At 39.6% G+C, this 24,655-nt stretch overlaps 1 protein-coding gene across 16 annotated transcripts in view; it reads right to left on the bottom strand.

Annotated features, from left to right (window-relative positions):
* ATP2B2 (ATPase plasma membrane Ca2+ transporting 2) overlaps positions 1-24,655 on the bottom strand; it is a 647,176-nt gene that overhangs the window by 228,076 nt on the left and 394,445 nt on the right. For 12 of the 16 annotated variants that reach the window (XM_031955187.1, XM_031955103.1, XM_031955098.1 and 9 more), the window contains one exon: positions 1,350-1,920. In XM_031955187.1, coding sequence (XP_031811047.1) covers positions 1,350-1,548 — 199 coding nt within the window. In that variant the 5' untranslated portion in view covers positions 1,549-1,920. Of the gene's footprint in view, positions 1-1,349; positions 1,921-24,655 lie in introns of those variants that run through there. The other 4 variants (XM_031955135.1, XM_031955175.1, XM_031955176.1 and 1 more) reach the window with 2 other exon arrangements.

Below are 24,655 nucleotides of genomic sequence, written 5' to 3'. Positions count from 1 at the left end.
ACTGTCCTTCAAAGAGCTGCAGATAGCAAAATCTCTCCATGCCTAATGAAAATCCCTAATTCTTTCAACTTATCTTTGTGTGGCGTGTTATCTATTCCTCTCACTTTCTCCTTCTGTGTCCTTCCTAAAGTGTGCAGAAGTCTAAGCAGGAATGAATGCAGCAAAAACTCTAATCTCCCTTTTCTGGAAACAGCTTGACTGTGGATAGAGCACACGGTAACAAAGTCAGACCTCCCCGCCTCCCATTTCCTTTTCCCCAGGTTCTGAATAAGGGATAGCCAAGAACTCGTCCCAAATATAACAAAGTTCAAAGAGGTATTTCTACCTATTCCAGACTCAGCACCAACCCATGTCTTGGCCAATGGCCATGGTGTTTTCAGGAATCAAAAAGAATCCCACATCTGTAGGAAAGCAACAGGGGCATTTCTTTGCCCGATGGACCCAAGAGGTTTTAAATGGATTGGGTGCCAAGGTATTATCTTTTTATGAAAGGTCTTTGCCCCTACTACCTGCCTCAACATATAAAGCAACTGTGGGACTCAAGAATTCACAAGGGTTCCCAGCAAAATCTAGGGATACAGCTATCCTGGAGAGGAAAAGGAAAGCTTCTATTTATAAAATATAATCAAGACTTTTTTTAAGCAGGTACAAACATGATAGGCTATCATGGTCCCTCTTCACCTTAAAGAAAAGTTCCTAGCGAATATATTTCACTAAATGGAAAGACAAAACTAAGACCCTTCTGTGCACTCCGGCCCCCTGCAAGGTAACGACATCAGGTGGGGGCTCAGGGCATTGCTGATGGAAGGGGGAGATAGGACAATGCAGCAGCTGTTTCTAGGGATCCCGGGGGGGGGGGGGGGGTTGAGCCACGCGTGCACATGAGACAAACAGAGCAGGGGACATGAAAACAGAGGCTCCTGAAGCACAACCAGGTTTCCAGTGAACAGCTGGCCACTGAAATAATGACACCAAAGGGTTGGTTTCATGTCAAAGGAACTGATCAGACGAGGAAAACAAGGTTTCGGTTTCTCTCCTTGTCCAGCTGACAGACTGCAAACCCTGCTCCTCCATCTAAGGGATACTGTGCCCGCGCCGCCCATGCCATCCCGCGTCTGGTGTTCAGGAGGCGGTCACTGTCTCATCCAGCCAAGCTATCTCTGAGGTATCTTGGCTCTTCAGTGTGAACCACCTTTTTTGCTCTTTCCCAGTTCCCCATCACCGCCTCTGAGGCTCCCCAATTCTCAGATTTTCTCATTCCAGCCCTATTTTTCAAAATAAAAAAGGGGAAACTCCTCTGAGGGCATCCGAGGGTCCATGGCTCAGGGCTCCAAGGGGGCAGCACCTACCTTCCACAGGCGAGGTCTTCAAACGCCGGCAGATCCCCTCAGTGTCCCCATAGGTCTCCTTGATTTTGACCACAGCCTCTGTCCCCCGAAGCTCCATGAGGGAGCGGAGCTCCTCCATTGTGCACCCAAACTCGCCTGCATGGTTGGCTTCGTTTCTTTGGTTCTTGGAGTAAAAATCGCTGTTGGTCATGTCTCCCATTTTTGCTGAGGTTCCTGCTCCACTTTGGGCAGATCCAAGGGTTGTTATTATTTTTAAACTATTTATTTCAGGGCAGGGGGAGAAAGAAGCAGGTTCCCAATTAGAGTATAGGTCTATACGGCTTTCGGGAAGGAAGCAACTTTAGCAACTCTGAGCAGTCGGCTCCAATTCCAAGGGAGAAAATGGAGATGGGCCAGTGTGGCAGCAACTGTGACAAGCTCGGAAAGGAACACCTCGACACGCAGGGATCCCAGCTCGAAGGTCAGTAATGGTGGGTCTCAAGACTGCAGACCCAGGCGTCCCCATTCAGCGCTGCCCATGCCGCTACTTCCCAGGGCTGGCGTCTACATGGTCATGGCCCCTTCCTGGCACCTACAGGGAGAAACAGAGGGTACAAGTCAAGAGAGAGGCTGCCTTTGGCTAGGAAGCCATCTTCTTTACTTTTTCTCACCTGCACCCTCACACACGAGTCTGTTCACATGTGTACCTCCATTGCCCCATGCTCATCTTCCCACAAGCATTCTGCCCTGCACAACATACTATTCATATTCTCTCTCCTTCCCTCCTCCCTCTCCGTGTGTGTATGTGTGTGTCTCTTTCTCTCTTATGAATGTTTCATCCCTATGAACAGCCATTCATTCACCCCCCCACTTATACTCTCCCATAAATGCAGCAGCTCCCCATATCCACATATTCTACCCACATATATCTTCAAGAGTCAAACAAATACTCTCCTGTGATTTTTATCTTTAAATTTCTTTCTCTCTTTCACACACACAAAGGAAGGAAGGAAGGAAGGAAAGAAGGAAGGAAGGAAGGAAGGAAGGAAGGAAGGAAGGAAGGAAGGAAGGAAGGAAGGAAGGAAGGAAGGAAGGAAAAGGAAAGGAAAGGAAAGGAGGGAAGGAAGGAAGGAGGGAAGGAAGGAAGGAAGGAAAGGAAGGGAGGGAAGGGAGGGAGGGAAGGAAGGGAAGGAAGGAAGGGAGGGAGAAAGGGAGAAAAGGATAACTTGTTCAGAGAAGTCTAAATCTACCCCCACCAGACTGACATGGCCCCTGCTCTCTCCAGGATAGAAGGCACAGCCAACTGAGTCGAACACCGGCCTCTCCCACAGCAGCAGTCCTCCTTACTTTAATCAAGTCCCAAGAGCACTGGCTAAATGAGACAGCTCATGCATATTAATAAGGAAGTCATTAGTCCAACAGCTTCGTGGCCTCCAGCATGAGATCTAGTTCACTGCTCTATCAATCTCTCATCTGACAAGCACCAAAAAGTCCCACAAGACCCATCAAGGCCAAGAAAGTAATTGGGCCCCCATTCCTAGGGGTTGGGTCCATTATGGGAACTATTTGTCAGTCCAAGGAGAGAAATGAAAAAGGGGAAGAGAGGAATAAAATTCAGAGGCTGTTCCCTTGCCAGCCTGGAAGGCAGTCAGATAAATGTATCTGTAGCTCTTGCCAGCCCAAGAACCAAATCCCCCAAGGGGACACCGAATACCTGCCTGCTGCCAGCCACAGCAAGCATTGGGTGACAAAGGACCTGGAAGTAGCAATGGCTTTCTCTCCTTCCCCTGGTTTCAGCCACACCTGAGAGCTAGGGACGGGGCACCATGCCACATGTTCTAGGGATGGGCATGAGGCAGCCAACACAGGTGTCCCAGAGAGGACGCATGGACAGAGAATTGCCAAAACTTTTCATGCTTTTTTCCTCCCTTCCATTTTTCTTTCTTTCTCCCCATATATTTTCTCTTATTCTTCTTTTCTTTTTTCCTTTCCATTTCTCTCGCTTTTTTATTCTTTCTGTTATTTTCTCTTCCTCTTTCTCTCTCATCAAGGAGTTTCAGGTACATTCCATTCCATCAATCAACAAGCCAGTAGAAAACAAAAAAAAAGGCTAGCTCTGGAATCGAATGATCTGGGTTCAAATCCCAACTGTGACATTCAAAACTTTGAATTTGGGCAACTAATTTACCCTCCATGGGCCTTCTTCGTCTATAAAATTAAGGTATTGGACTAGATGACCTTTAAAGTCCCTTCCAATGCAAGAGTTATAATCCTATAGATACTAAGTGCTTATTTAAAATGGGCCAGATCAAGAAGCTTGCATTTCAAATTAAGACAACTCTAAGATACCACTACACACCTGTCAGATTGGCTAAGATGACAGGAAAAAATAATGATGATTGTTGGAGGGGATGCGGGAAAACTGGGACATTGATGCATTGTTGGTGGAGTTGTGAACGAATCCAACCATTTTGGAGAGTAGTTTGGAACTATGCTCAAAAAGTTATCAAACTGTGCATACCCTTTGATCCAGCAGTGTTACTACTGGGATTATATCCCAAAGAGATTATAAAGAAGGGAAAGGGACCTGTATGTGCATGAATGTTTGTGGCAGCCCTTTTCATAGTGGCTAAAAACTGGAAACTGAATGGATGTCCATCAGTTGGAGAATGGCTGAATAAATTGTGGTATATGAATATTATGGAATATTACTGTTCTGTAAGAAATGACCAACAGGATAATTTCAGAAAGGCCTGGAGAGACTTACATGAACTGATGCTGAGTGAAATGAGCAGGACCAGGAGATCATTATATACTTCAACAACAATACTATATGATGACCAGTTCTGATGGACCAGGCCATCCTCAGCAACGAGATCAACCAAATCATTTCTAATGGAGCAGTAATGAACTGAACTAGCTATGCCCAGAAAAGAACTCTGGGAGATGACTAAAAACCATTACATTGAATTCCTAATCCCTATATTTATGCCACCTGCATTTTTGATTTCCTTCACAAGCTAATTGTACAATATTTCAGAGTCTGATTCTTTTGTACAGCAAAATAACGTTTTGGTCATGCATACTTATTGTGTATCTAATTTATATTTTAATATACTTAACATCTACTGGTCATCCTGCCATCTAGGGGAGGGGGTGGGGGGGTAAGAGGTGAAAAATTGGAGCAAGAGGTTTGGCAATTGTTAATGCTGTAAAGTTACCCATGTATATATCCTGTAAATAAAAGGCTATTAAATAAAATAAAATAAAATAAAAAAAAGAAGCTTGCATTTAATGGACATAAATAGATATTTACAAAATACATAGAGTAGATAGACAATAATCTTAGTGAAGATGGTACTAGTGACTGAGTGACCAAGTAAGGTCTCCTCCAAAGTTGAAGTTTGAGATGAGTTTTAGAAGAAGACAGATTTCTAAGCTTCCAGGTGATTCCAGAAAGAAAGCACACAGATCAAATGTGAACGCCTATCCTCTTGCTCCCAAAAGGCTTGTAAAGAAAAGCTTGACGGGCATATTATCCAGCCCGGGAAAATAAGGCTCTAAGGAAGTAAGTTGATTTGTTCCTAGCCTTGCCTCTCAGAGTTCTAAGTAGATCCAGGAAGGTACCCACCCAAATCTTCATTACAACCCTTCCCTTGGAGGATCTTAACATCTCTTTTCCTTATTTCCTTTGCCCTCCTACCCCATATCCAGAAAGAAGAGGAAGAGGGAAGATAACTATAGAATTTTTGAGTCTGGATGGCTCTCCTACTGAACTGGACCCATAGCCAGTGAAAAAGAGGGTGTAGGGGTATAGCCTTGATGAATAGTCCCCTCTCCAAGGTCTTCTCAATGCCAATTATGTCATTGTCCATTTATCTGTAATTGGCAGGAGAGGAAAGAATAGGAGGTAAAGAAGTGTGAGAGATACAGGAGGAAGGATGAGCTTTAAATGAATGAGTTAGATGAAGACTAAGTTTATTAAGAAAGGAAGGAAGGCAGAAGTCTATAAAGAATGGGTGGGGGTAAATGTGGAAAATAGGGGAGTGTGGATTGTGAAATGCCTGGCAAGGATAGAGAAGATGATAGGACAATAGAACTAAAACAAAGCAGCTTCTGAGCCCACTTAGTCTAACCCACATCCTTTTGCAGATAAAGAAAATGAGGCTAATGGGGAAGAGTGGAAATAAGTGGCTTACTCATGGTCACAGAAGTTAACATGTCAGAGGTGGTGCTTAAAATCAGGTCTTCTTTCTCCAAAAATGGTGATCTTTCCACTGGCAGTGCTATTTCCACTATACCAGACTATCTCCAAGGAGTAGGATTGCTAATCAGGTTGAGCAAAACTCAAGTTTATAACCTTGGAAACTAAACATAACAGAATCCTTAGCTTCTAGCCAATCAAATAATACCCATCTTTCAAAGCCTGTCCAGATTATTTTTGACCTCTTCCATATGTAGCCTTCTCCACTTAAGGACTAAAGCTACAGCATTTCCAGAGAGGGACCAAGATGATGAGAGGATGCAGAACCATACCATGAGAAGACTGGCTGAAGAAAGTCCAAAGGCTTAGTCTGAAGATGGAAAGACCTTATCTCTTCCAAAAATTTTGAAAGATGTTCAGGGAGAAGAAATGTTAGTTTCATTTCCTAAGAGCGGATGTCTTTTCTGTGATAAAATTGGGATGGGCCATAACATAAAATTCTATCAATAGCACATTCCCCAGATATTCCAAACCCCACTTTCCTTAGGAACTATAGCAAACCAGAGATGCAAAATCCTTTGGGCACATATGGTCTAAATTGAACCCAAAAGGTAATGAGGATCAGTATTAATGGTATTAATTTTAACTAGTTGGTTGAAAGAATCCAGAAGGAAGACAATTCCAATTGAGCACCAGAAGCCTATTTTCCCCTCTCAGTCACTGGTCTAGATAACACTGACCTTTCATAAAATGTGTTTTTTCTTGACCTAAATCTAGATTACGAGAGCTTTCCCTTTCTCAGAACCATCATCAATACCTTCAGATACTCTTTTTTAAGTCTTTAGATACAAGCAAATATTTGCTGCAGACATGTCAGTCCTACCCCAGTTGTAAGAGCTATAACCAAAGTGAAACAACTGGACCTTTATCCAAAGATGCTGACATTGGGAGTATACTTCCTCCATGGGAAAGGGAAGGAGATTTATTTCCAACAGAGAATGTCATTTCCATGTTTCAAACCTTCTGCTGACTTTTGTGGTTTATAGTGACAGATGAGTAAGGGAACCTGGGTTAACTACTCTATTGCTTGGTCACATTAACACCCCAGCATCCCATCAGGTTGATGTTCCCATCCCAAGGACTTTTCTATTTCACTCTTTCTTTAAGGTTAAAAGCCTAAATTCTAACCACAATTACACTTGCAGTTGAACTATCTTTTGGCCCACTGTCATTCTGCCACCCTATTTTATTCTAGGCTTAAAAAAAAGTCCTAGTTATAGTTCTGCTGGACATGCACATGCAGAAGTCAGGTTACCTGGGATGTCATCACTCAAGTTCTAGATCTCATCACCTCTGGCTTGAACTATTGCAGCCTTTTAATTAGTTTCTCTGTTTCCCATCTTTCCCTTCTCCAATCCATGTTATACATTGCTACCATAAAATAATCCTCCTAAGCACAGAGAGGATACTATTATTCACCTACCCAAGAAGCTTCAGTGGCTCTCTATTGATTTAAATTAAAAATCCTCAGTTTAAAATTCAAAGCTCTTCAATGTCTGGCTAGAAATAATCTTTCCCAATATATTACATCTTTCCACATTACAGTCAAGTTACACTACTTGCTTCTCTCTAAATCTGTCAAGTCTTCTCCTATCATTATACCTTTGCATACAGATCATCCCATATCTCTGGAAGTCATGTTCTTACCTATTCTTTGTGCCATCCTTTGTTTCTTACTAGAAATCTTTGCTGATCACCCTCCCTCCAGTTCTTCTTCTCTTATATTAATTCTCTATACACATGTTCTAATCCTCCATCTCAATAAAATGTAAGCTCAATAAGGGCAGGAATTATTGTAATTTGTGTTTTTGTCTTTCCCTCTCCAGCACTAAGCATAGGGGCTAAAATAATAGATACTTAATATACATGTGTTCTTGTTTTTGGACAATTTGAAACTGTAGATTTCTTAGGTGAAAACTTCAGCATTAGACAACTCTAAGGAAACTGAGTACTGATGGATGGCACTCAACAACTGATCATGGAGCCAAAAATCTTGGGACAGGAAAGGACCTCAGACACCAACCAGCTCAATCCCTTCATTTTAGCAAAAAAAAAAAGAACTGAGGTGCTGATGATGGGAAGAGTACACAAGCCCTCAGATGGCCTGATAACCAGTCTCTCTTCCCATTCTCCTGGAAAGGCAGCATGGAATGCTGAAGACGAAGTCAAGAAGATGATGGGTTCAAATACCACTTTTACCTTTATCTTCATTACTCAGGAAAGTCACTCAATCTAGCCTCTGTAAAAGGAGATAAAAATAGCAGCCAGGCAACTTGCTAAACGTATAAAATTGCCATGTAGATGATCTGAATCAGTAAACAATCAACTCAACCAATTTAAAAACATTTCTTCAGTGACTTCTCCCTGCCAAAAACTGGTAGAAAGAGTTTTTTCTCTCCGAGTTCCCTAAAACAATGAAATCACAAGTCTTATTTTTAAAAATAGCAGCAACTTCACGTGGCTATTATGAGAATAAAGTGATATCATGTATGTAAAGCATTTTGCAAACGTTAAAGTGCTAGATAAAGGGTGGCCTACTATTGTTATTAGTATCTCTACATTGCCTTTTCCCTCCTCTAAGCCACTGGGACTAGGTCTTCAGGGCCCAAATGCCAAAAGCAATCAAGTCCATGTCATTGCCCTGAGTCCCAGCCGCTAGGAAAAACACCCCATTTATATGCAAATGAGTTTGTCTGCTTAATCATTTAAGTCACAAACCAATCCTTGCATAAATACCACCTGGACAAGCAGCAGCTAAAAGCAAAGAGTGATTTAGTTTCTGTCCACTTCACTCCTAAGATAGGAGATCAATTTAAATTCCTCATCCCACCTTCTCATTTTACAAATCAGGAAACTGAGGTCAAGATAGGATTGAATGGTTTGCCCAAGAGAATAAAGTATACTGGGAATAAGTAGAAGGGCTAGGATAGAACACAGGTTTTCTGATTCCTCATCTGATGCTCTTTTTGTCTCCACTATAGTGTATTTCTTCCTTTAAAATGTCTTTTAGACTCAAGTTCATAGGGACCTAATTTTGTCACCTGGGCAAAATCATACAAGAAAAAAAATCCCCTCTAAAATTCAGCCAACAGGGGCAGCTAGGTGGTGCAGTGGATAGAGCACCAGCCCTAAAGTCAGGAGGACCCAAGTTCAAATCTAACCTCAGACCCCTGACACTTCCTAGCTGTGATCCTAGGCAAGTCACTTAATCCCAATTGCTTCAACAAAAAATAAATTAACTAATAAAAATAAAATAAAATATAACCAAAAAATAGTTGTTCTTACTATGTTCTAAGCACTGGGTGAAGTTCTTGGGATACAGAGAAAGTTAACAAAATGTTTTTTAAACCCACAGTCCCAGCACTCAAGCTCACATCCTAATAGAAAAGACAGCATGTTAACAAGTCTGTACATACATGATATAGACAAGATAAAGTTGAGATCATCTCAGAGGGAAACGATCAGCAGTGAGAAGAGAGAGGTGAAGAAAGGCCTCTTGTAGAAAGTAGAATTTGATTTAAGACTTACAGGGACCTTTGGGGCAGCTAGGTGGCATAGTGGATAGAGCACCAACTCTGAAGCCAGGAGGACCTGAGTTTAAATCTGACCTCAGACACTTAATACTTCCTAGCTGTGTGACCCTGGGCAAGTCACTTCACCCCAATTGCCTCAGGAGAAAAAAAAAGACTTAAAGGGACCCAAAGAATCCAGGAGACAAAGACAAGAAATGGGGATGGGGGAGAGGGGGCATCTAGTACAAAAACAGAGTTGAAGATGCAATATTCTATTTAAAGAATAGAAACTCCCCAGGTCAGAGATCAGAGATGACACTGAGCAAAGGAAAATTAGCAAGAGATCAATCAAGGTTGTAAATTTTTCAAAAACTTTCTAAACTGGTTACCCTAACTAGAATCTCTCAGCCCCTCTAATACAGCCTGTAGATAAGTCTCCCCCCGCCCCATACACATCTTCCTTCAAGACCTTGGAGGAATCTTATGACAGTTAGGTGGTCCAGGGGGTAGACTTTGGGTCTACAATGAAGAAGGCTTGAGTTTACATATGGTCTCAGACACCTATTAGTTTGTGTGACTCTAGACAAATCATTTAATCTTTATAAAGCATTTTGCACAACATCTGGTGTAATTCTGTGTGTGTATGTGTGTTTATGTGTGTGTGTATAAAACTCTATATATGAATAAAACTGTATAACTGGTATAATCTGTAAACATTATTTATTACTGTTGTTATATTACATGGTGTTTTCCCTCTATTTAAGTATATTCTACTCTGCTCTATCCTGAAATATTTATCAAGACAATCCTGTTTACAAAACCTCACACAAAGTTCAATGATGGTGAAAAAGATGTATGAAATATTGATCCTGCTCTCAAGGGAGAAAAGGTGTTGCTACATATAAAGTTAAATAACAATCCTCAAATGCAGTTCTGCAAGCATTGTCATCATTATCACCACATTCATCATAAACATTTATATAATGCTTTAAGATTTGCATATGTTAATTCATTTGATCCTCACAACAACCTAATGAGGTAGGTGCTATATTATCCTCATTGTGCAGATGGGGAAACTGAGGCTGAGAGGTTAAAGTTAGCCAGAATCACATGGCTAGTCTCTAAGGGAGGATTTGAATTCAGATCTTCCTTTCTCCAAGTCTACTGCTCTTACATCACCTAAGCCGCAAAGCCATTTTGGCACTTTAGGTCTATGACAGTCATGAGACCTGAGGTGAAGAAGCTTATTATGGAACCATATTTCTTGTGAATTGTTTGAGGGATGGGGTTTCATCTTACTTATCACTGTAATTCCCTCAAGGACTAGAACTGTGATTTGTCTTTTGGTATAGAAGAAAAAGCAGGAAAGATTTAAATGCAGAGATTTAGAACTAGAAACCCAATCAGGTTGGAAAGTACGTTCCAACTCAAGTCCATGACCCTAGGTTTGTTCCCACGTCTCAGTTCCCATTTCTTCCCCTTTGTCCTTTTCCTCCTTCCCTTCCCAATTGTCCTGTCAATCTCTCTTTGTTACTAATTCAATGTGTGTCCTTAAACAAGTGATTTTACCTTTTCAATCTTCCAACAGCCTCGATTTCCAAATCTGAGGCTGGAAAAAAAAACCAGAATTTCACAGTCACCGAGTCTCATAATGTCAGAGTGACAGGGATTTTCAGAAGCCATAAAGTCCAACTCATTCCAGAAAAAAGACATTCCTCTACAATACGGTGAATGGGCCTGGAGATCTCCAGAGATGGGAAATCTTCCACCACTTCCCCAATGGATTCTTTTGTTTTCTGGACAGCTCTAATTGGGACCATTTTTTTTTAACATAAAACCTACACATGTCATTTTCCACATACTATCCATTATCTCCTGCTCTATCCTTTGGGTCCAAAGATAACAAAACTAATTAATTCCTCTTACATATAAGCAACATGGAATGGCGGACCAAGAGTTATCCTCACAGCCAAGACATGGAATCAAGACCCACCTCTAACATATACCATGTGATCTTGGGCAAAGACATTTAACCTCTCAGTGCTCTATGTCCAGACTTCTTGTGTTTTTTCCACTTGTGACCCCTTTTCACCTAAGAAATTTTTACATGATTCTAGGTACATAGGTATATAAAACAGGGTACTTAAATCAAACACTAATAACAATTCATGATTTCACTATCCTTATATTCAGTTACATGACCCCATATGGGGTAGCTGGGTTCTATGCAACTTTCTAAGACTACAAGTTGCTGAGAAAGCATTTTTCTGCATTGGTAGAGTTCCATTTACCAGAAAAAAAAATTTCAAGTTTAGTCACTATCCCTGTCCACAAGACAAACTTTCACTTACTTGCTCAGAGATCAGGCAACCTAGATTTCGTATGGGATGGGAACTTTGAAATTATTAAATCAGACTCCCTCATTTTAAGGGAACTGATGCAAAGAGAGATTAAAGCATTTGTTCCAGATTATACAGGATCTGAGTTGGAACTGGAATCTATGTTCTTAACTCTCTTATACTAAACTCTCTTAAACTATGATGACCAAAGATGAATACAGTATCCCAGATGGGATCCAGCCAGGGCAGAATAGAATAGCACTATCACCTCTGATTTATTATACTCTGCTCCAGACACCACAGTTTCAGGATAATGATAAGCTAGCTCAGAGTTTAGAGAGTATTCCATCTATTATTACACCATTAGAATTCTGGCCCAAGTTCTAGAACCAGTGTTGTCTATGATTGTACCATTAGAGCTCTGGCCTGGGCTCTAGAATAAATGTGCTGTCTATTATTGTGCCATTAGAACTCTGGCCCAGGCTCTAGAACTAGTGTGCTCTCACCATTTGAACTCTGCCCCAGAATCTAGAACCAGGATGCAATCTATTATTAATTAATTCATGAGAACTCTGGCCCAAACCAGTTATTGGACCTTGGGTCTTCATTTCTGTGAGACCGTGCACAAATCTAAATGACCCAACTGCTAGAGTCAAGGAACCAGAATCAGGAAGACCTGAATTCAAATCCAGCCCCAGATACTTAACTGCATGATCCTGGGCAAGTCATTTAACCTGTGTTTACCTCAATTTCCTCAACTCTAAAGTAGAGAGAACAACAGCTTCTGTTGTGAAGATAGATGACATACTATTTGTAAAAGTGCATTAGCAAAGCGCCTGGCACTTAATAAGTGCTTTATAAATGTTTATTCTCTCCTTTTCTCCCTCCCTTCCAAACCTAATGTTCTAAGCATCTCAGAATCTCCAAGGATATTCTGACCATACTGGATTTATGCATTTCTATTTCCTCTTATTAGCATTTAAATGACTATGCCTCAAGAATAAGTTGAAAAGCCTTAATAAAAACACTAGATTAGAAAGGGGAGGGGGGGGGAGTAATATTTCCTTAGTTAACTTAACAAAGAGAAACATTATCTTTCGAAGGAAGGATTTTTAAAAAAAGAGGAAAAAAAAACTTTTCAAAAATGAAGTGAGGGATGTTAGCTGTGACATTTGCAAATGAATTCTGTGCTAAAAATAACTTCCTGATGCCCAGCATTTCTGTTTTAAGATGTTCTGTATTTAAATACCTACTTATTTTTATCACCTTTTCACGTGAATCCAATCTGGAAGCAAGTAGAAATTTGCTGAATGTGGCTGAGGCTTGGAGACTCCAGACATATGAATCTAATGTCTTCAGCCTGTTCTCACACAGACATATGACTTTCCTCATCCACTTTTTCCTTGCTAGCAGAGCCTTCAATGTCATCAATTTTTAAGTTTAAAAAAGAAGGCATTTACTAGGACAGAGCAGTCAAGCCAGGTTCCTTGTGGGGGAAGCCAATTTTCTAAGCTGTGTGAGTCTTGAGAGAATGAATGTGGGCTCTGAGAAGCAATTCAAGGAAAATATCCAGTAGGAGAGCTGCAGAAGTTCTCCTAGCAGCAAGAGGTGAGCAATGACCTCAACACTGCCCCAAGGTCACTGAGGAGTATGGAAAAATAGTGCAACCAGAAGCTCACATCTTCCATGAGCTCACAGGAAAAATCAAGAGAAAGAATCACTCAAACCCTCATCCTCCCCCAAACACCATGTGGTCCTGAGGGCAGCCAAAGGTACCTATGAGGCTCAGTGCAGATGCCAGGATCACCAGCCGGGTACATCCCAGAGACACGTCCAGCTGAGGTCTCTGTACCAAGCAGCAGATGCCTGCAGACTTTTGAGGAAGGAAAAATAGCAGCTCAACTCTTCAAGGAACATTTGTCCAGCACTGGCCAGAGGGTTCCAAAGACCCTGTTGTCTTTTGGTTCCACAGAGGGAAAATGAGGGGACAGGATTTTTTTGGGAAAAAAAAAAGCTGATAAAACTTTGTGTCATCTACATATTAAAAAGTATTTGTATATCTGTGACAGGAAAGGAATATCTATCTGAGATCACATCTGTTCATGTATGTAGAGAAATATATGTATTCATGTCTACCTGATCAGGAGAACATCTGTGTACATAGGCAGTGTTAGATTTAATAACATTTAGCAATCTCGCTAAACCTTAAAGCTCTATCACAGTGGTTCCCAAACTTTTGTTTTCAGTATCATTATCCTATTAAAAATTATTGAGGATCTCTCCAAAGCGTTTTTGTTTATCTGGATTATATTTATAGGCATTTACCATATTAGATATAAAAACTATTTTTGAATTTGTAGACCCTCTAAAAGGGTTTCAGAGACCCCAGGATTCTCTAGACCAGGGGTCCTCAAACTTTTTAAATAGGGGGCCAGTTCACTGTCCCTCAGACTGTTGGAGGCTGGACTATAGTAAAAACAAAAACTTTGCTTTGTGGGTCTTTAAATAAAGAAACTTCATAGTCCTGGGTGTGGGGGATAATAGTCCTCAGCTGCCACATCTGGCCTACGGGCTGTAGTTTGAGGATCCATGCGTCTAGACCATACTTTGAGAACCACTGCTCTATCAAAATGGTATTTATTTTGATTATTAATGTTATTTTGATTTTTATGTGAATTTATGTCCATGGGTATATATCTTCATGGGCCAGTGTTTGTGGAGAGCTGAAAAAAATATGAATGAATGTGCAATATCTACTTGTCAGGGCATCAGCACCCAGGGGTGTGTGGAACTATGTTCTACTTATGTCTGGCTGAGAGCACAAATATTTTTTTGTGAGTGTATAAATGTTTGGATAACAAGCCTAAGTGTGTCTATTGGACTCATCTAGATGGCAGGAGGTGCTCCGTGACCTCTCAAAAAGAAAGCATGTGAATAAGAGGATGTGCACGGGGGAGGGAGTACCTGGAATTGAGCACCTGGATATGTGTGAGAAAGAAAAATAAGTGTATGTGGGAGAGTATGTGCAGCAGAATGCTTTCACATGCAGTGTATGACATCAGTCACACCTATGTGGATTTCAAACTCTGAGAGATGGAAAAGAAAATGATGAGGGAAAAGAAATAGTACACCTTACAAGCAAATTAAGACTTGCTATTTTTTTCTAAAGTGAAAGCTCTTGACCTAATACCACGGCATAGATTATAAGAAGCCTAAGAACTTTAGGGACAAAATTATGACTTTATTTTCAATGACTTCTTACTGAAATTAAACATTTCCTTCAATTACTTAAAAATATTATTCTGAAGAGGAATTGATAGGATCCAAAAGATTTCATCACTTACACAATAAAATGTGAAGAACCCCCAGTCTAATGACACAGGGTTGGGCTTCTAAATCTGAGGCCCTTAACCTGGTATTCATGAACTTTTTAAAGTAATATTTGGGTAACCTTGCTTCAGTTAACTAGATTTCTTTTGTAATCCTCTGTATTTAAGTTTATGCACTTAAAAAGACTGCAGTACTTATTAGGTGCTTTTTTATTCATTTATTCATTATTCTGAGGAGTCCACAGGCTTCAGCAGACTATCCAAGTCTGCTTGATTTAAAAAAAAAAAATTAAGAAACCCCATAGTTAAAAACCTTAAAGGTAGCTGAAGATAGAGAGACCTAGCAGTTTCCCTTTATCCTTTTAAACTAATATGGCTGCGCTGCTGGTGAAGTTTGGGGAGAGAAGACTGGGAAGAGGAATTCTGTCTGACAGCTACCAGGACTTGGACAGCTCCTAAGCTTTTCCTTGATTGTCCTTAGCTGCAAAGCTAAGAAAGCAGCCCATGCAGTATCCTGTAATTTCTCCTACAGCACTTTAGCCTGTCTAGTGGCTCTGAAAAATAAGCCAATAAAACAGCAATCGACAACAAGGGGCAATTGGGGAAGATGAGCAGTTACAGCTCTCAAGAGAGCTGTGAACACCCTCTCTACAGTCAGACATCAAGGCCAGGACCCCCATAGGAAGCTACTGGGAACACCCATCTCTAGGCCAGCCTGAGCCAATCCCACTCCAAAATCTGGAGCCTCCCTACTTCGCAAAAATAAGGGAAAAGAGATGAATGCTTGTGAGCAAAGACACCCAGAAGTCACTTAGCCTGAAAAGAGACTGAATTTGGGAAGGAACCACCAAAATCATTTCACCCAAATGCCTCATTTTTAAGGGGGCAACGGAAAGTGAATTGTCCAAGGTCACACAACTAATGAGTGACTTTGAAACTACCTCCCAATTCCCAGCATGTAGAATAAGCTAATACAGCAGGATAATAGAATCCCAGCATTCAGGCCTGTAGAGATCATCTGGCTTCACTCAGCCCCTTTATTCTACTGATGGGGAATATGTAGACTGGAGAAGGAAAGTCACTTGTTAGAGATATCAAGTGGGGACAGCTAGGCGGTGCGGTGGGTGGAGCAACAACCTTGAAGTCAGGAGGACCTGAGTTTAAATCTGGCCTTAGACACTTAATACTTCCTAGCTGTGTGATCCTGGGCAAGTCACTTAACCCCAATTGCCTCAGCATAAAGCAAAAAGCAAAAAATAAATAAATAAAAATAAAAATATCAAGTGACATAGCAAGCTGCAAATGCAGGTCCTCTGATTTTAAATACAGTGTTCTTTTCATGGAATCTAGAGAGATGAAACAGACTTTAAATGTGTTCCAGTCAAACATCAAGGCATATGTACAATGGCAGCTCACATTCCTATAGTGTTTTGAGGGTTAATGCGTATTTTTCTCCCCCTGATTGGATGAGGTGAGTTGTATAACTATTACAATGCCCTTTTTACAGATGAAGACACTGAGACTCAGAGGCCATTTATCCCTGATTAAACGGTTAGCTAGGGAACCCAGTATTCTTAATTACTAGCACCTTTCTGTTTTCCCAATTAGGGGTCTGCCCAGTGATCCGGTGATTACTTATCCATATATGATTTGAAGGGTGTGCTCTCCTTCTCCCTCCCCCACAAAAGGAAATGTCCACTGACATTCTATCCAGGCCTCTGAAATTCACAGTATTTCATTCTTTGTGTCCCTAGGACTCCTCCATAAAATTACAAAATGCCTGGGGAAAAATTGCACGTTAAGGCATTATCAGCCCTTAACATCTTGCTGGGAATTGGCTAATGAAATTGTTTTCCCTGGCAACAAGCTAAACTCAAAGTCCTGGTGAATAAAAGGCAGTACCCATGGGTTTTCAATGGAAAGGAGGAAGGAGAGGTGATTGAGTCACTGTTCCTGGGAGGCTGTTCTAGATAAAGCTGGATCTGAAGCCTTGAGAAGCATGGGAGTGGGGGTGGAGGAATAGATGCCTTTGGGGAGTTACCAACAGAAGAAAAGGGGGGGCATAGGTTTAACATCCCCAGGAAAATGCAGGGCAAAGGCCTACCAGTCATCCACAAAATCATCATGGATTAGAGCTGCAAAGTACCTTAGAGTAACTATAATGAATGGAAAACTCAATTTGGAGTCAGAGGACCTGGATTGAATTCCCAGCTCTGTGACATCATCTGTGTGACCTTAGGCAAGTTAAATAACCTACACTTTCCAGCTATCAAATGAGGGAGTTAGCTGACCTCTGAGATCCTTTCCTACCCTCCATTTACAACCCTTCCATCATCTAATTCAAATTTCTCATTTTCCAGATGACTAAATTTTATAACTTGAAATCTAGAAGGCACCTTCTGGTTCTGCCCTTTCATTCTAGAATTTTGGAAATTAATACCAGGAAAGAAATCTTTTCAGATCTCCTTTTCCATGATATTCTATTTCTTATCCCTTTGAGAATTCCTTGGATCATTCTAATTTGCTTCTTCCCTGGACAGGCTCTAATCTTATTAGCCAATGAAGCCACTCCTAGAAAGTGACCTAAGGATTTAGAAACACCTTGATGCTGAGGAGTCCTGAATGCCTGTCAAAGTCGATTCACAATCCCCTACCCTTTATTGGTCCCAGATAGCATCTTCAAGTTCAAACATGACTTGCTTAAGGTCACTCTAAATCATGGCACATATCTCTTGGTTATTGACACAGTGCAAGGGACTGAAAAACTATTCAAGAGAACAGAGGTAAGAGGGCAGATCTTTTCAGATCTCCTTTGCCATGATATCCTGTATGTATTCTAAGCTATAAGTGATGACTTTTATTGAAGAATTCAGTTCTGAGCAGAGTTGTGTGACTTCTCCATATTTCCCCAAAACTACCAAATGGGGGCTCAGGATCCCATAGCTAAGTAGCTCCTGGATATACAGAGCAAGAGCTATCTCACTTTTCTATTTCTGTTACCAGAAATTTCTGGTATACAGAAAGCACTAAATAAATGTTTTTCTATTCATTCGAGGTATTCCTTTGCAGTCTGCAGAAATCCCCTCTGAAAGTTTTCTTAATCCTGGATCATATATGAAGTATCAAAAAAAAATTAAAGATAAAAGAGATCTTGGAGGTCATTAGTCCAACTCTCTCATTTTATAGTTGAAGAGCTTGAAGACCAGAGCAAGGTTTGCTAAAAGCCACACAGGAAGAAATTGACAGTGATGGGAATGATTCAGATATCTTCAACCCTTAACCCACCAGCTCAGCTTAGTTCTTTAGAGAGCTTATTATTATCTAATGGGGCCCCGAGGAAAGGAGAGAGAGGTCAGGTAAGTTTTGATGAGGGGAAAAAGGAAAGATTTGTGCAGGTCAGTGGATGCTTCCCAAATAGGATATTACAGAGACAGACAGAGGCTGGCTGAGAAGAGAACATCTTATGTCATCTAGTTTGACCCTCTCAGATATGGAACTTGAGACCCAGAAAGCAGGTTAAGTGACTTGCTGGAGACTGAAAAGGTAGTGAGTATAAACTCACATAAATCTTCCGTCTTGCTTCCAACAAAATCTAGCAGCAGGAAATAGAAAAGGAAAGTCCATTCAATATAATTGTAGATGATATAAAATACTTGGAAGTTTACCTGGCAAGACAAACCCAGATCCTATATTAACACAATTACAAAACACTTCACACAAATAAATTTAGAACTAAACAAACTGGAAAATATTAATTGTTTGTGGATAGACAGAGCCAATATAATAAAAATATCAATTCTGTCCAACTTAATCTAATACCAATCAACCTACAAAAATATTTTATAAAGCTAGAAAAAAATAATAACAATCATATGAAAAAATTAAAATCAAGTACATCAATGGAATCAAGGGGAAAAAAATGTGAATAAAGGTAATACAGCTGTACCAAATCTCAAACTGTGTTATAAACAGTAATTATTAAAACAATCTGGTACTGGATAAGATGTAGAGTAGTGGAAAATGGAACAAATTAATTAGACAATACAGTATAATAAGTGATCATAGTAATCTAGTATGTAATAAATCCAAAGATCCAAACTTTTGGAATATTATTTGACAAAAACTGGAAAAACAATATAACAGGAACTAGCTATACACCAACATCTTACACTATATACCAACATAAAGTCAAAATGCATACATGATTTAAACATAAAGAGTGAAAACATAAGCAAATTAAGAAAGAATAGACTACTTTCCCTGTCAGATCTATGGATGAAAGAAATTAGGCTCAAGCAAGATATAGAGGGCATTATAAAAGGTAAAACGTATATATAAAAGTAAAAAAGTTTTTGCCCAAACAAAGCCAATGCAACGAAAATTAGAACAGAAGCAGAAAACTGGAGGGAAAGTTGCAACAAGTTTCTCTGATAACAAGCCTTCATTTCTCAACTATATAGAGAATTGAGGCAAATTTATAAAAATACAGATCATTCTCAAATCAATAAATGGTCAGTTTTCAGACAAGGAAATCAAAGCCATCTTTAATCACATGAAAAAATGTTCTAAATCACCACTGATTAGAGAATGCAAATTAAAACAACTCTGAGGTATCACCTCAATGCTATCAGAATGGCAACTATGACAAAAAAGGACAACGACAAATGTTGGAGAGGATTTAGTAAAGCTGGGATACTAATGCTAATGTTAGTGAAATCATGAGCACGGTCAACTATGCTGGAGAGCAAGTTGAAAGTTCAAAGGGCTGGCATACCTTTTGACCCAGCAATACCATTGCCAGGTCTATATCCCAAAGACATGAGAAACAGAAAGAAAGGAAGAGAGGGAGGGAGAGGAAGAAGAAGGAGAGGGTAAAAGAGGGGAAGGAAAAAGGGAAAGAGGGAAGGAGAGAAAGGGAGGACTTATTTGTATGAAAAATACAAAATTTCTAGCAGTTCTTTAGGCTAAGAATTGAAAATTGAGGGGATGTGGGGAATGGCTAGACAAGCTGCGGTATATGATTGTGATGGAATATTATTGTGCTATTAAAAATGACAAGCAGAATTATTTCAGAAAAACCTGTAAAAAATTTATATGAACCAATGCAAATTGAAGTGAGCAGAACCAAAAGAACATTGTACACCACAATAGCAATATTGTATGATGAAGAACCATGAATGACTTAGCTATTCTAAGCAATACAATGATCCAAAATAATTCCAAAGAATTGATGATGAAACATGCTATCCGCCTCCAGAAAAAGAACTGATGTTGAATGCAGACTGAATACAGACAGAATTCATGTTGAATACAGAATGAACACAGGAAGAATACTATTTTTCTACTCTTTCTTTTTTACAAATGAATAATAGACAAATGTTTTACATAATTGCACAGGTATAACCTATATCAAATTGCTTACTCTTTCAGGGGTGTGGCTGGGAGGATGAGGAGGGAGGAGTAGAATTTACAACATGAAACTTTTTTTTAAAGCTTTTTATTTTCAAAATATATACATAGATAGTTTTCAACATTCACTCTTGTAAAACCTTGTTCCAACTTTTTCCTCCTTCCCTTCCCCCTACCTCCTCCCTTACACAGCAAGTAATGAATATATGTTAAACATGTCCAATTCTTTTATACATATTTCCACAAGTATTATGCTGCCCAAGAAAAATCAGAATAAAAAGGGGGAAAAAATGAGAATGAAAACAAAACATTTTACTCGCTTCACTTAACATCAATTCATGTAACTCTCTCCAGGCTTCTCTGAAATTATCCTGCTGATTGTTTCTTACAGAACAATCACATTCCTTAACATTCATATACCATAACTTATTCAGCCATTCTCCAACTGATGGGCATGCACTCAGCGTGAAACTTTTTTAAATGTCAAAATTTACTTTAGTTTGTAATTGGGTGGGGGAATAAAATATTATTTTAAAAAGTAAAGATAGTTTAAATATTATTTTAAAAAGTAAAGATAGGGGAATAAAATATTGTTTTAAAAAGTAAAGGCAGCAGAGTTGGGATTTGAAATCAGGTCCCTTGGACTCCAAAATCTGGGGCTCTTTCTGACACTACACTCAGCAACTTTTTCTCCTTTGTGTTCTTATGACACTGGCAGTCATTCTATTGCCTCCATTTGACATCTAGCATCTACTGCTTACTATTCCTTATAAATTAGCATAGTCTCTCAACTAAATTTTGAACAAATCTCAATCTTCAACACAGATATCAACCCTTCCATACACATCTGCAGTCCTTTCTTCTCTAATCTAAACATTTTCAGAAATGGTAGAAGACCATCCAGTGCCCACTTCTGGATACTCCTTAGCTTACTGATAGCCTTTCCAAAATGTGGTACCAAGAACTGAACATGTGACTCCAGATGTGGCCTGGCAGGGAAAGAGTACCATGAGTATTCTTGTCCTAATATAGCCTGAGACTGCATTGACTTTTCTGGCTGCCATTTTACCATATTGACTTATTTTAAGGCCAGGAAATCTCATTTTTGGTGTTGGCTGATGCTCTAGGAGGAAAATAAGTAGGACAGCAGAATTTTAGTGACTTAGGTTCTAAACTAGCTTTTTGAGTGAATGAGGAAGGAGCATCACATGCTAATGAAGACTCTGTACTACCATTCACTTTCACTGCTCAGTTGAAAGGGCTGAGGAAAAGCATCCCAGAAGGTGTTCTGTGTCCTTCCGTGATTGTCAGCGGGTGGCAACTCATCCTTAGAGGCATACACAAAAAAAAAAAAAAAAAAAACACCCAAGATCCCTAGAGTCTAAAACTTCTTGAGAGAAGAGACTAGTGAGTTTGGGGCTTTGTACATCCAGAACTTAGAATAATGACTGGCAGAGAGCAGGTATTTAATAAGTGCCTAATTATACCTCTAAAGTGATGGGAAAGACTAAGGAGGAATGGAGATGTAAAAATGCTATGGAAGGATAATAATAAAAAACAGTATGAATAAACATTTATTAAGCAGCTACTAGATCCCAAGAACTAAGTGCTAAGTGCTTTCAAAAAAGGAATGAATGAAGGAAAGAATTTATTCAGTACTTACTAGGTGCAAAGCACCATGCTAAGCAGAGGAACAAAGACAAAAATAAGATGTTTCTGCTCTCAGGAAGCTCACAATTTAAGGGGGGAGATAATATGCTAGCATTGCTAGGTAGCATTTATAATATTTATAGATTTAAGGTTTGCAAAGTGCTTTATATGTATTCCCTCATTTTATCCTCATAACAATCCTGGGATATAGATTCTATTGTTGTTATTTCACAGATGAAGAAGAAACTGTTTCTGAGAAAAGTCAAGTGAGTTGTCCCAATTTCAAATAAGAAAGATAAGGCATGTGTAAGGCACAGCATGAATGACATCTACAGGAACATTTAAAATCAGAAAGGGGGGTGGAGCAGTCACGCAGTGAGAATGACAGCCCAAGATTTGTCCTTTCATCTAAGTAACATTAGAAGACCCAAAAGAAAGCTCTTAGCATACTGGCTCCTCACTAGATGATTTATGAAAAGAAATTTTTTTTTAAAAATTACACTTACCCTATTGGACTAAATACCACCCTAAAAAAGATAAAAGAAAAAGGACCAAATGTACAAAATTATTTATAGCAGTTCTTCTGTAGTGGCAAAGAATTGGAAACTAAGGGAATGTCAATCAACTGGGGAATGGCTGAAGAAGTTATAGTATATGTATGATATATATGTAATCTGGCATATTCCAAATGATATAGAAATCTCTATTTCTCTAAGAAATAATGACAGTTTTAGAAAAACTTGGACAGACATTTATGAAGTGATGCAACATGAAATGAATAGAACCAGAAGAATAATTCATATGATAACAATACTGTAAAAATAAACAACTTTGAAACACTTGGGCAACTCTGATTAACACAATGACCAATCACAATTTCAAAGGAATTTTGATGAAACATTTTCTCCACCTCCATACAAAGAAGTGATAGAATCAAAATATACATTGAGACAGAAATTTTTTTGGCCATGGACAATGTGGGAATTTGTTCTGCTTGATTATACATGTGTAGAATATGCTTTGTCTTTCCTGTTATCTTAATGGATATTCTATTCAGTGTGTGACTTAGCACTTCCGGGCTAGGTTGTCCTGATCTATATCTTGCCACTGGACCACTCTCCAGAGGAGAGAGTAAGATCGGTGATTTTGCACAGCCCTCTTTCACTTCAATACAATTCACTTGCATGTCATTGCCCCACCTCCACGATGTCAAGATCCTCTTCAAGAATGGAGGACATCTCAATGGGTGAGGAAGGAGGGATGAGGGAAAGGAAAATTTCAAAATTTTAAAATTACAAAGAATAACCAAGAATTATAGAGAATGATAAAACATAGATGGGTGGTAATTCATGTTGCCATGGATTTATTAAAGCATTGAAAGATCAGTAGCATTGAAGTAACTTCTAGGGCAAGCTCTGCCTGAAACCAGCTTCATTAACTCCTCTAGGACTCAGCTTCCTGCCCTCAAAAATAAGGGGATGGTTCTGGACGATGGCAATCCTTTTTGGACGGATCAAATAGTTACTAAGCAGTATCTCCAAGGGATCTTCCAGCTCTGTAATTCTATCATCCTATAATTACTCCTAACCTGTTTCTTATCCCTTTGAGAATTCCTTGGATCATTCTAATTTGCTTCTTCCCTGGATAGGCCCTAATCTTATTAGCCAGTGAAGCCACTCCTAGAAAGTGACCTAAGGATTTAGAAACACCTTGATGCTGAGGAGTCCTGAATACCTGTCAAAGTCAATCCACAATCCCCTACCCTGTATTGGTCCCAGATAGCATCTTCAAGTTCTTAAAACTCTCACCCTTTCCATACAAAGGAAGTTCCATTATTCTTTCCAGAGTTTTTTTTTTTCTCTTTTTTAAAGTCATATCAAAAAGTATTCATTATGGAGAGGAAATAACCCTGGACTCTAGAGAACTGCATAAGCAGAGACCTTGGTACAGGTACCAACCAATTACAAGATTTCAAGCATGGCCCTAGGGATTAAGTATAGTCAGGACTGTCATCTGCATATCAGGCCTAGCAAAATGGGACAAGAGAGCTTCAATTGTATCCGATTAACTCTAGGATGGAATATAAACACGCCTTTTTGGCATTTAAAACACTTAATCTGGAGTCAGCTGACTTTTCCAAGCATCACTTCCCATCATACACTCCATAGTCCAGTCAAGTTGTCCTTGTTATTATTCTTCACACATAATAGTCCATCTCTGATTCCTGTAACTTTACACAGGTTAGACTATTTGAAATGTATTCCCTCCTCATCTCTACCTCTTATAATCATTAATCAACCCCCTGCAAAACCCAGCTAAAGGTCCCATGAGGCCCCACCCACCTAGCTGCAATTGCTCCAGTATAGAGTTTGAAATTACTTATATGTTCATATACATGTGATTTCATTAATAGAATGTAAGTTCCTTGAGGGCAGGGATTATTATGCTCTAGCAGAATGCCAAATACATACTACCCTCATAAATCTTTATTGATTGATTGGTTGATCTAAAGTTGCTTTTCCTGTTTGGTGAAATGATGGGATATAATACACACAATAAAGTGCTATATGAATAGAAAAATCAGGGATCTCGAATTCAATCTCCTCTGGTCTGTGTGTAACTTACAAGCCATCTTCTACAGCTCATTTCATCTGTTTGTAATCATTTTAATAAATGTTTATGAAAGAGTCTAAGATTTCCATGCTAAGACCAAGAGTTTCCAAACTAACCTGACACTGAGCAGGCAATCTCCCATAAATGAGTCATGATAAAACAGGGAGGCCCCCAATTATGGACTTTTTTTTCCTACCCAAAGTCCTTTGAA

The sequence above is a fragment of the Sarcophilus harrisii genome, chromosome 1 (assembly GCF_902635505.1).
Source record: "Sarcophilus harrisii chromosome 1, mSarHar1.11, whole genome shotgun sequence".
In the NCBI taxonomy this organism is placed as follows: Eukaryota; Metazoa; Chordata; class Mammalia; order Dasyuromorphia; family Dasyuridae; genus Sarcophilus; species Sarcophilus harrisii.
The sequence above is the reverse complement of the archived record's forward strand: the minus strand, read 5'-3'. Positions and strand labels throughout refer to the sequence as shown.